The sequence below is a fragment of the Lepidochelys olivacea genome (genome assembly GCF_965140295.1).
Source record: "Lepidochelys olivacea isolate rLepOli2 genome assembly, chromosome: 18".
NCBI classification, from domain to species: Eukaryota; Metazoa; Chordata; order Testudines; family Cheloniidae; genus Lepidochelys; species Lepidochelys olivacea.
The window spans coordinates 18,859,640-18,872,081 of record NC_140428.1 but is presented as its reverse complement, the minus strand read 5'-3'; the positions used below and the strand labels follow the sequence as shown (position 1 = coordinate 18,872,081).

Genomic DNA, 12,442 nt, shown 5'->3' with positions numbered 1-12,442 from the left:
GTACAAAACATCTTTATAGCTCTCCCCTCCCCCAATCCTTATCCATTCCCTTTGAGTGATCATCTCCCCAGCCTCCCCTAGAGGCTTTGACCCAGGATTACTTCTTTCCTCACTCACCCATCACGCTGTTTTCATACTTGTAACTCATCAGAAGACGACTGCTGACCCTCCTAGAGACACTGGGCCCAAAGTGCTTTGGCAGCCTTACTGAAACACCATGAGGGAAGGGAACAACCCAGCCGTGTGAGGGATGGAGAGATGGCGTTTGGCCAAAATCAATCCAGAACGCCAGGGGCCTGATCTCCCACCAGCAACTCCATTTCCACCAAGAGAACCACGTGCAGCGAACTGCATGGAACTCCGGTCAGCTGCCCCAGCAGAAGGAAGGGATGAGTTGGGATCAGATCACGTGCGGGTAGCTTGGGGGGTTCAAACCAGAGTGTAGGGCACTAGGGCGACCCCTAGTGGATAAGAACAGGCTCTGTTCTGGGCACCACACTGTGAGACACAATAGCTGGGGCTGGAAGAACGTGTATATAGGGCAATAGGCCAAACTCCTTGGAGGGGTAGATCGAACAAGGCCCAGGGGCCCCAAGCGAAGGGAAGGACAAAAAGCTGTCACACCCACTTAAACAAGCTAGTTCAAGCCCAGACCCCAGGGTGAAATCTGGCCAGCCTGCCCCTGACACACTGAAGGGGAGCCAGGCTCCACTCCTGCACTGGAGCTTGGCAATGCCTCAGGCCCGTGAAGGAACTGTGCTGATGGGAATCTGAGGAGTGGGGCCACACGCTGAGCCAATAACTATAGATAAAGCAGGAGGGGAGACTCCAACAGAGGAGGCAGACGTGACAGACAGTGGCTGGCTACATGAGCTGCAGGCCCTGCTGGGCAGCGGCTGGGACACAGCCTAGTCCCAACATGAGCAGAACATTGCTCCTCCACTGTTACCATGACAGAGCCCGCCGGGGGACGCTCTTCCTTGGCAGCATGAGCCCTTTGATTGGGGTTCTCGAGATGTCCCCTAGCGGACATTCATGGTTTGTACAGCTACAGCCCACTGCAGGACTGAAGAGCTGTCAGCCTTAGGGACCTGCAGCAGTTTTGCAGAGGGCAATAAGAAACAGCGACTAGCTGGGAGGAGTCAGGGATTGAGCCACACTTGAGGGAAATGGGAAGCTTCCTTAGTTTGACAAGCAAGCAGGGGGGAGCAGCTGGGAGCCTCCTGTTTAGACTAGAGAGTAGCTGAGGCCAAGGGGTGCTGACTTGTGCAGCACACATGGGACGGCGGAGGGGCTGCAATGGAGAACATGCACCAGGTCACGGTTTACAACATGTGCCTTTTATACATCCTGCAGGGCAGGGGGAGGAGAAGCCTGGATGATCGGATGGTTCCCTGAGATCCTCTGGTAAGAGGCATTAGCACGAGCACAGGAGTTTGAGAGCTTCCCTTGCTATCAAGGAAATGCACCAACTCCAGCGTCACCTTAACCACCAGAAGGGATTGTTTTCTTGGTCACAAGGGAGTGACAGCTGCCTGGGGGCTACACCGAGAGGACACCAACAGCCCAGAGGCAGCATGGAGTTCTTTTAATGAGTAATGGAGAGGTGGAGTCTGAGCCTCAGGGCCCAGTACACGCAGAGAACAGATTACACATCCATTGAACTCGGGAGCAAGAATACAAATCATGATCCGCCTCCCATGGGCCAGCCAATACCCGGCCTGAGCCTTCTGCGGAAGCCTTCAGGAGAGACTAGCTCCCTGGAGATCCATACTTGCTCCTATCCACCAGGCAACGGATGGATATAAAGCACCGACCTCTGTACTGAGGAGCATGCCTTGGAACCGATCCGAAAGCGAGGATTAAAAAAAACAGGAGCCGCCCTGTTAGTGCCTCAGCACTTCGTTTCCAACCAATTTAAAAAAAAAGAGCTACTAGACTTTGCTGCCAGCCGATGAGCCTGTAACACAGCTGCTCCAGCAGGACTAGAAACCTACTGTGAATAACAACAGAGGATATGAATTGTGACCTCTCCAAGGACACAGTGGAGCTGGAGTTCAAGCCTGTTACCAGTTACAATAGCTCAGCAGCAGGGAGCTCTCTGCGGAGGAGAGCAGGCTACCTCCCTGCATACTACTCCCTTCCCTGTGCTTAAGACTGAGTTAATGAACCTTCTGGACTCTTCCCAAATTCCAGAAGATTGCTACGCAGACACATGTCAGTTATAAATACACCAAGTGAGTTGGGGGCAGGAGGGGGGAGAAAAGGAGAAATATCTTACATTCCCAATACTGGAAAGAACAGTTTTGACCCCAAGCAACGAGGAGCTCAGAAAGTCTCATCTGGCTTATGCCCTGCCATCTTTAAAGTGTTATCAGACGGAATGTTGGCTGGCAAAGGGTCAAATCCCCAGCCAGGAGGAAGAGTTGGCAGCCTGCTGAGAGTCCCCCCATGCTGCAGCGCTGAAGATCTCAGGGTCCAACTCAGGGTGGGGGGGAAAGCAGCTTCACAGGCTCTCACACGTCACTCAAGGCCTGGAGACACCCAAGAGAGAGGAATTCAGTTAATCGTCCAGAGAAATGACAAACCTGCTTAGACAGGGGCTGGGAAGTGTATTTCTGGGCATGCTCCTTTCACATTACAATGCCACTAGCTCAGGCAATTCCTCCAACATGCTGAGGAAGTCTCCCTTCTGCTGGTGCACCTTTCACAGCCTGGGCTTAGGCCTGACTGGAACAGGGATGGTTCAAAGAGGGTGATGTAAAACCTGGACAAATCCTTCAGCAATGCACAATGAACTGCATGCCCATCGTAGACCATCACCACTGCTGTTCTCTAGTCCTCTGGTTTGCAGCAGGATCCACAGCCCATGCCTGCATTACCCAGGCCCTTTGTGTGGCTTCTCTAATGAAGACTGGTCTATTCTAGTGACTCTCAGGGCCCACTGGTGGATCTAAAGCCTCTTCGGGGTTTGATTCAGGTTAGTCCTCTGTAGTAGTCTACTCCTATCCATGTGTGTACTGACCAGCTGTGTGTTCAGTCACCTCCTGATACTGGCGTGCCCTGGCTTCACCATACCTCACCCAGAGCAGCCAGCACACAGATCTCCATGCTGCTAGCTCTGCAGACCTTGAAGTCCCACACCAACTCCCATGCTCCCGGGAATTAATCAGGGACCGTCCTTAGCTCGAGGTCAAGCAGGAGCCTGACCCAAGAAGGAGCCGCGTACTTCTAAGGAAGTCATGGCAACAGCAGCAGAGCTCCGAGTGGGAACCCTCGGTCCCAGATCAGCGGTTCCACTCCACAGACTGGTGGGGTCTCACCAGCCTTTGGGGGGAGCGAGGGGCTGCAGCCTCACTTACCTTCCGTGCAAACTCAGGCAGGATGAAAGCTGCCTGATGGATGTCAGAGTTGTAGTATTTCAGGTTCATCGTTTCCACTTGCTGCTGCGATAGCTGCTGCACAGGCTCCCGGAACTTTGTGCTCTGCAAAGAGGAAACACAAACACCGAGTGAGTGTATAGAATCGTCTAGAGGGGCCCTGTACCTGGCTGCTGGAAGCAGACAGTGAGAACGCACAGAAATGGGGATTTTTTTTTATGGCATTTTTCCACCCTGGGATCACAAGCCCTGCATGGCAACAGCCTCTGGAATCTGCAAACCCCGGCTCACGTGACTAGCCCTTTTCCACAGGCCGAAGTCAGCGAGATTAACTCGCACAACTAGGGAACGACTGTTTGAGCCCTGTGCCAACCAAAGCTTTCACACCATGACTGAAGATCAAACCCTTCACTCTGCAGGGCAGAATCCGCACTGGTATTCAGTGCGGCCCTGCGTTTGGTGGGTCTCCACCCGGTTCCCAGCGGATAGCTGCCCTCATCTCAAAAACAGAACCGCCAGAGGCTGTCGAAACTGACCTCCTCCCTCATTCCTTGGCGGGACCCCTCCAGGCCGGGCCTGGGGCTCTTTGAGGGGGAGCCTGCACTGCCGCAGCACCTGCTCAGTGGGAGCCGCCCTCTATCTCCCGACCTCTCACACGTGCACAGCAGCCAGTCAGTTCTGTCCCAACGACACACGGGCTGGGCAAGCCGGACCGTGGCTGCTAGCCCCTGACTAGCAACGGCCGAGCACAGCACGGACCCAGAGGGGGCCCTGGTTCCTGGGAAGATGGGTCTAGGTGCCGCATGGAGATCCTTCGGCGTCAGCCAGAGGCAGATACCGCACGCGAGCAGGCTTCCTGGTCTTTCAGACACTAAGAAGTGGCGGACGCTGCTAATGGAGACGAGTCTGTTCCGTGTCGCCCTCCCCCCCACGACCCCAGCTCCCTGCAGCCAGCGGGACACCCGACACTCACTGGGTTCTTACTGCACAGCATGAAGCCGATCTGCCCGCTGGGATAGGTAGGGATGGTGCAGTAAGCGTATTCCACCACAGGGAACAGAGACTTGCAGAACTGACGCATCTCCTTAATGAGATCCAGGTGCAGCCACTGGCATTCACCTGTGCAGGTAACAAGGACAGAAGGGAGGTTAGAATAGACAATGGCCACCTTTAGCACTCTGAGCAGAGAGGTTTCAGGTAAAGGCTGATTTTAAATCTGAAGACTAAGGCCTGGTCTACATCCAAGTCTTACTGGCATAGCTACATGGGGATGGGCTGGGATTTTTTAACACTGGGATACCTTTGCTGGTAAGAGCCCCAGTGTAGACACAGTGCAAAGATTACTGGAAATGCACAGGAAGACTAAGGCCAGACTCAGACACAGCTCTGGGAAGCGAGATTTTTAAACATTAGATACCGTACCACAGATCCCAACTTTGGCTTTTTGCTGCCTCTGTCATCTGTGCCCATTTACACGAGATCCAGAACAGCAGGCACGAGGGGAAAAGACCCTCAGACCCACATTACCTGTTTGTTACAACCCTCTGTTACAATAGGATCCTGGTACACCCAGCCTCACCTGAACTTCCCTATTTACATAGTTACCTTCAACTCTAGTCTGGGACTTGGGACACCTGGGCTCAATTCCCTGCTTCATCAGACTTCCTGTGACCTTGGGCAAGTCACTTCGCCTTTCTGTGCCTCAGTTGGCCAACTGTACCCTGTCTGGTCTCACCTTGGCAGCAGAGAATCCCATCCTCTCGCAGAGCCGTCTTCATCAGCTGGTAGTAGGATTCTTTGAACAAGCTCTCCGCAGGACCTGGGGGTCGGATGTCACAGAGATGGCTCAGGGTCCATGAAAATCCCTTTGTGCATCTAAGGCATGCCTTTGCTGGGCTCCAGAAGAGACCAGAGCTTTGCTCCACCTGGGGGTCTAGATACTCAGGTTTGATACCAGGCAAAACTCAATTGTTTTAGAAAAGAAGGTTCTGAATCGCTTTTTAATGTATTGCACACAACGACTGAAGGTGAGCTGGGGGTGGGCAGTTTGGATCTGGGGTTCTGGTTTGGCCCACCTCCAGCACAGTAGAACCAACCCAATTTTCTCTTTGCTAATCAGCAAACATAATACTCCTCACAAAAATAAAAATCGCATGATCTCACCCCACTGCGTGGCAGATTAAAAGGAAGAAGATATCAGCAAAGGGCACTGAGGTTAGGCTAGTTTGTCTATCAAAATCTGACAGTAATAGCTGAAGGAACCTCTTGCTAAGGGAATCAGGAGAGGGGAACATCCCCTGAAGCATGTGTCCTCCACCTCTCCACCCCCACAAAAGTGTAATAGTGTTGCAAACGGGAGCAGAAAACAATTAAATGGTAAAACCCAAGGCAACATTGTATACTCTGTTGAAGAGAGGAAAGGTGGTCAAGGAGCTAGGGTGCTAGCTTGGGACCCAGGTTCAATCCAATTCAATTCTGCCACAAACTCCTGGTGCGCCTTCAGCGAGTCACTCTGGGGCCAGATTTTTAGAATGATTTCAGTGCCTAATTCCCATTGATTTCCATGGCAGCTAGATGCCCAAATACCTTTAATGTATTCTCTGCCCAGCAACTGTGAGAGGCAGGGAAGCGCTGTTATCCCCGTTTTACAGATGGGTAACCAAGACCCAGCCACGACAGGCCAGATTTTTAAAGACCACGTGGCTCTCAGCTAATATTGTAATGGGGCCTGGGAGTAAGTTAGGAAGGTAGCTAGCTCCCTTAGGATCTCGAGGGGGTGGCGAGGCGCGGACAGCAGCTCACTACAGGTAGGAAGAGAGAAGACTGTGGAATCTTACATCACTATAGCTGTCTCCATGGAGCGTGACAAATCCACACTCCTGAGAGAAGTGGCTATTCCGACCTAACCCAGGTGCACACAGCACTAGGCTGATGGAAGAACTCTTTCATCGAGTTGGCTGCCACATCTTGGGGAGGTGGATTACCTATACTGACAGGAGAACCCCTCCCGCTGGCATAGGTAGTGTCTACACGACAGAGTGATGTTGATGCCAGGCAGCTTACGTTGCCCTAACTATGGAAGCATCTACACTAAAATTTTGCTCCCTCCAACGTAATTTCCCGGCTCTGCCGACTTACCTCCACCTCCACAAGAGGTGCAGAGTCACTGTCAATGGAGTTAGGTTGACACAAAGAGCGAAAAGTGGACAAGCAAAAGCGATTTAATGACTGCAGCGGCTGGATGCTGACATAACTTAGGTCAACATGATTTTGTAGTGTAGACATGCCCTTAAATGGCTACAGCTGTGCAGCTGCGGCCCTGCATCTGTAATGATTTATGTGTAGACATAGGGTGAGTAGGCAGGGAGGGTTGGCAATTAGGAGTTCTTTTCAGACTCCAGGATTAACTAGTTACTAGAAGGAGTAATTAGATCACCTCACAGGACTGGGGCACAGAGCCCTGAAAAGGGAAGCAAGATGGCTGGCTGGCAGCCTTGCTCCTATGCTGGCAAAGAAACAATTTTCAGATGCATTTTCACCCCTCAGGGGCCAGAGAGGCAAGGAAAGAGATGTTCCAGCAGCGCCATGATTTGCATCTGGAGCCCCACCCAGATCACTCCCCATCAAAGGAACTGAAGTGAAAGGAAGGGAGTGAGTTCTCTGGGCTGGGAGAGAAGATTCTCTCTTTATTCTTCAAAGGAGCCCTGCCCAGCTCTGCACTGCCTCAGTGAGGTGTTTAGAATGGAGAGGATGGGCAGTCTGGAGGCAGGGAGAGCGTGGGTGGATGGGACCCACCCCACCCTCCCCTTTCCTTTGGGTTCTCACCCATGGGGTCGGAGGAGTCTGTGATAATCACATCAAAGGCTTCTTGGTTCTGTTTCATGAACTCAAAGCCGTCCCCGACGTGCAGGGTCAGCTTGGGGCTGGAATAGCCCACCGCCATCCCTGGGAGGTATTTCTTTGATACCTGAATCACATCCTGTAACAGACAGCACAAGCAGGTGAGTACATAGAGTGCCATGCAGCCAAGCTGATCAGTGGTTGAGTCATTTCCTTCCATACTCTCAGCTCAGACCCACTTCACCAGCAGTTTGAGAGCAGTCTGTTTCCAGCATCTTAAGTGAGCACACAACGCTCAGCCCTGTCCTATGGCCCCTGAGTTCAGCAACACTCTTGCACAGTAAGTGCCAAACCCAAAGAGCTTGCAATTTTCAAAGGTGCCCTGAAGAACTGAAAGGATCTGATTACACAGACCTGCCTGCTCCCCTCTCCCTTGGGGATACACCATCTGCAGAGGCAGATCCCAACCAACATGGCGATTTTCTTTTAAACCCTGAAAATTGACAATGTGGTTTTCAAGGAAAGACATTCCCATCCCTGCCCTGAGCCCTCCTTTCCCTGTGCAAACTTCCTTGTGTAGGCCTCTCTGCCCCAGGCTGAGGAGAACACCTCATCCCTAGTAGAGGAGCACTTTCTTTCGGGTGAGAAATCACGGTGTATTCCCTAAACACTAGAATCCTTATGGCTGGCAGAGATGTGACAAGACACTAGTGTCAGTTGTTCTGAGCCTCCCTATTCAAACCAACCAGCAGCATCTTTGATTTAGTAGAGAGATTAGGAATAGACTCTGGTCTTAGTTCTCATTCCTCACACAGCTCCTATGTCCCAGCACAATGGTGACAGTTTCTGAAACTAACGCCAATATGAACCGACCAGTGGAGGAAGGACAGACCCACCTACCAGCAGAAGGCCCTGTAGAAAGAGACCCCGTTCCTGCATTCAGCAGCAGGACACCAACTCAGCAATGACCTAACAGAGGGACAAGGTCCCTTTCGTTGGAGGATGAGTGCTGTCCCCGTCAGGGGAAGCAAAAGGGTGCTTCACAAAGTCAGAAGAACTTCTCTTTTCTGGAGCTCAGCCTTCAGATCCTGCACCCGGACTGGATTAGCCCCAGCTGTGCACGTGGAAGAAGCCGCAAGAAAGAATCAGGCTGTTGCTTGGAGAGCTGGGGCGGTCACTGCCATGTCAACAGGGCAAGGAACGAAAGCGCCGTCTTCAGGGCCAGCAGCAGCGGACGAAGTTGCAGCACTAAGCTGATATTTTGAAGCTGCTCTCCCACTCACTCTGCAGCCTCACAGCCCATTGAAACCAAGGACACAGCAGCATCACCTCCCGCATTACCTACCTCGTCAATTTCACACTGCACCACAGAGTCCACAGAGGGGTGCTTGACCACTTCTCGTAACACTCCCCCATCGCCACCACCAATAATTAGCACCTGAGACAGGAGAGAGGCCAAAAACCAGAAGAGTCAGCTTGGTCCAGCCAGGCTGGAAGGGTCATACCAAGAAAGTCAGCCCTGAAAATCCAGTCAGGATACCTCTACAGCTTTGCCAGGGATGCATGCCCCTCCTGTAAGGCAGGGATATTAACCTATCTCCCAAGTTACAAGGGCTGCTTGCGATGTGCTTTGCAGGCCCCAGGCGAAAGCGCTACAGAAGCGTAAAGCGCTGTATTGGCATCCATAGGCCACATGCTTGGCCCTTGGGTTCAATCTGTAAAAACGCGAATTAGGACAAATTGTCCTTTAAGCCCGACTCCTAAAACCGTTGGCACAAGCGACCCGGCCACGGGCCATGGACTACCTTGCGGGGATCTGGGTGGCTGCAGAGAGGTAGGTTGGCGATCATCTCCTGGTAGGAGAACTCATCTCTCTCCGTGCACTGGATCACCCCGTCCAGCACCAGCACGTTGCCGTAGGTCTTGCTGCCAAGGCAAGAGAAACGAAGGGGCCTCAGGGCAGCGCCCTCGGAGCGGCAGCCGGTCCCTCTCCGGCGCCACGCTGCCTCCGCCCCCCACGAAGCGTGGGGCCGGCCCCCCTCCCCGGCGCCTGGGGCAGGTGCAAAGAATCGCCCCCTCCCCGACTCCCTGCCCGCCGGTGCCCAGGTCCCGTGCGGCCCCAGGGGCAGGGCTGGGATCCACCTGCCGGCACCCCGCGGGGAAGGCGGCCGCGGTCCAGACCCCCGGGGAGGGGGGGTGCAGGCTTCCCGCCGGGCCCCGGGATCGCGGATCCCCCCCCGCGCCGCGCCGGGCCCCGGGATCGCGGATCCCCCCCCGCGCCGCGCCGGGCCCCGGGATCGCGGATCCCCCCCCGCGCCGCGCCGGGCCCCGGGATCGCGGATCCCCCCCCGCGCCGCGCCGGGCCCCGGGATCGCGGATCCCCCCCCGCGCCGCGCCGGCGGCGAGGAAGCGGAGCCGGGTCCCCGAGCGGCAGCGGCTGCTCCACTGCGGTGACAGCCGGTCGGCCCGGCCCCCGTCCCGGGAGAGGTGGTGGGGAGGCGGGTCACCCCGTCCAGCCCGCTCCCCGCCCGGCCCCCGCTCCCCGCCCGGCACCTCCGGAAGACCAGGATCTCCTGGTAGCGGGAGCGCTGCTGATGCAGCAGCTCCTCCACCTGCAGGGACAGGGCCTGGCCGGGCCAGAGGCTGCAGGTCTCCCGGAACCAGCCCTCGCGGATGGCCCCGGCCGCCGCCCCGGGCTCCATCCCGGCCGGGCCCCACAGGCCGCGCCAGCCACCTGCCGCCCGCCCGCCCGCCGCAGCCTAACCTGATAGCGCGCGGGGGGGTGGGGACGGGGCGGGGACCGGCCGCCAGTCGGGACCCAGCGCCCGCCCCTTTCGTGACCTTGAAGGTTGCTATTGGTTCGCTTTCTCAGCGCGCAGCCTCTATTGGCGGCTCCGGCGGGTGAGTCTGGCGGTACAGCGAATAGAGCTAGCAGGTTAGTGTGGCCGGCTCCACGGGGGCCACGTGGGGGTTACGGACGGGAAAGAGACCCTGACCCTGCACAGCAGAAAACGGGGGAGGGGATGTGCCCCCCCCTCCGCCGCGTGTGTATCGGGGGGGAGCAGCGACCCCCCGGGTGAGGGGGGCATTGCTCCTCCCCCCAGGGTGTGGATGGGTGGGGAAAGTGATCTCTCCCCCCACCCCCCCAGGGTGTGGGTGGGGGCAGTGGATGGGGATGTGTCCCCCTGCCCAGTGTGTGGGGTTTGACCAGCTCTGGGTGGACGGATGTGCGATCCTCCCATTTCAGTGTAGGGCTATGGCTAGGAGGTAGATGGGGAGGTGACCCAGTCTGCTCCATGTGCGACTACGGGGCAGGCGGGCTTGTGACAGATGGATCAATGGGGCATATGTGCCTAGAGGGATGGGGGTGCAAGACCCCTCCCTGCAGAAGAGGAAACTGACTTTTGAACATACAACCTTCTCTCCCCCAGCTAGTAAAGTCATAGAATATCAGGGTTAGAAGGGACCTCAGGAGGTCATCTAGTCCAACCGCCTGCTCAAAGCAGGACCAGTCCCCAATTTTTGCCCCCAGATCCCTAAATGGCCCCCTCAAGGATTGAACTCACAACCCTGGGTTTAGCAGGCCAATGCTCAAACCACTGAGCAGCTGATTCCATCCTTTCTCCCTGCACCACAGGGGAGCTCCTTGGAGCTGAGTGCATAGCCTCTTTCTATTTTCTAATTCAAACAAAATAATAAGGGAGGAGGGAGAAAGACATGAGCCCAGGGAAAGGACATATGGATAGTAGCTCCCTGTATGATGCCACTCCTGAATGAGAGAAATTGCAAGTCATTTTTCTTTCATTTTTATTGATTTTTAGCACGGTTTATCAAAAGTGTGAAATATTCACAAATACTGTTTTACACTATTGTATACACAGGGATTAACATATTTAGGTGTACAACAGAAATATCAGTGAGTCTGGTGTGGCTGCATTAGTGAAGACAAGAGATTTATACAAAGTAACCCAAAATAAGAGCAGATAAAATCCTATCCCTGCACACCTTTGCGTGTTCTGTACATGGCCCAGATATACTATTTTAGCAACGTTGTAGTAGTTTTAAAAAGATTAGTGGGACATCTTCTTTCTCCTAGCATCTGTGAAAGAAGGCACCTGGTTCTACAGGAGTGCATGTATGTAGCAGACAGGAGGAAAAAATATTCCCTTTCTAATAATCTTCTAGACCTAAAATGTCATGTTTTTAAAAGCCAGCATCTGTTGGCAGGAATAGAAGCTTTTACTAGGTTCCACTGGGAATAAGCATTCTCTCTTTCCTAATGGTGTAGAGTTCCTGTCATTGCCCTGCAGGATACTGGAATAGAGTGGAACTTAAACCTAAGACAGTTTTAGATCTGGAGAAGTTACTACTTGCTCAGGCCTATTATTCATCTTTGGCCTCTGGCCTTTCAGAGGCATAGGGATGTATTACTTAAGAGTCAAGATGAAATGAGATATACACATCTTTAGAAGAATGGTTAAATACAATCAACTGCAAAAGTTGAGTATAACCCACTCTATATTCCCCACTGATTAGAGCCATACAATGAACATGAAAGCTCCACCATACAATCTGGCTACTTAAATGGCTCTCTGTTCATATCCACTAACACATCACTGATCTCTCTACTTTCTCTAAGGCATGTGTGAACACAGGACTGACACTACAATATTGCTGAATAAAATATTTAACTAACTGCAAGGTAAGAATAACTCCAAGGTGTTTAACATCTTGCTATGTGCTTAGTTTGAGATCTCAGGGCACTGTTACGTTCAACGGTACAATCCACGCTCTATGACTAGAATAGATATTGGAAGAGCTTTTAATGTATACAGGATATCCAGAATGCCTCCCCCCACAAATAGTTGCAAAACTGAGCCCTCTATTTTAAAGTGTTACTTACAGTGAGTAGTACTTATTCATGTGAGCAGTCCTATAAAAAAAAGTCTACTCATGTAAGTGCTATTCAACATTAGAAGGACTGCAAAATCAGATTCTTTATCAAGAATACTGTACCTGAGGGCAGAACCCCTAAGGGACAATGCAAACACCACTTCCATACAATAATATTTAAAGTTACTGGTGTATGTTTATTTTCTAGTGCTTTCTGTAAAGCAATTAGATATTTTAGTAAAGCAACTTTCAATCATAATTCAATATGAAAAATGATGGGCATATTACGGATCTGAGGTGCCGATTTATACAAGGGGCATTAAAGGATG

General features: G+C 53.1%; 1 protein-coding gene across 1 annotated transcript; it reads right to left on the bottom strand.

The window, feature by feature from the left end:
• Positions 1–1,573: 1,573 nt before the first annotated feature.
• SRM (spermidine synthase) lies at positions 1,574–9,982 on the bottom strand. Its single transcript, XM_084651450.1, has 8 exons — positions 9,774–9,982; positions 9,026–9,146; positions 8,566–8,658; positions 7,206–7,359; positions 5,116–5,199; positions 4,354–4,499; positions 3,363–3,485; positions 1,574–2,534 (listed from the first exon to the last, which is right to left on the bottom strand). Exons 1-8 carry the CDS (start codon positions 9,920–9,922, stop codon positions 2,517–2,519), a joined length of 888 nt encoding a protein of 295 aa, XP_084507576.1. The 5' UTR covers positions 9,923–9,982; the 3' UTR covers positions 1,574–2,516.
• Between the last annotated feature and the right edge of the window lie 2,460 nt (positions 9,983–12,442).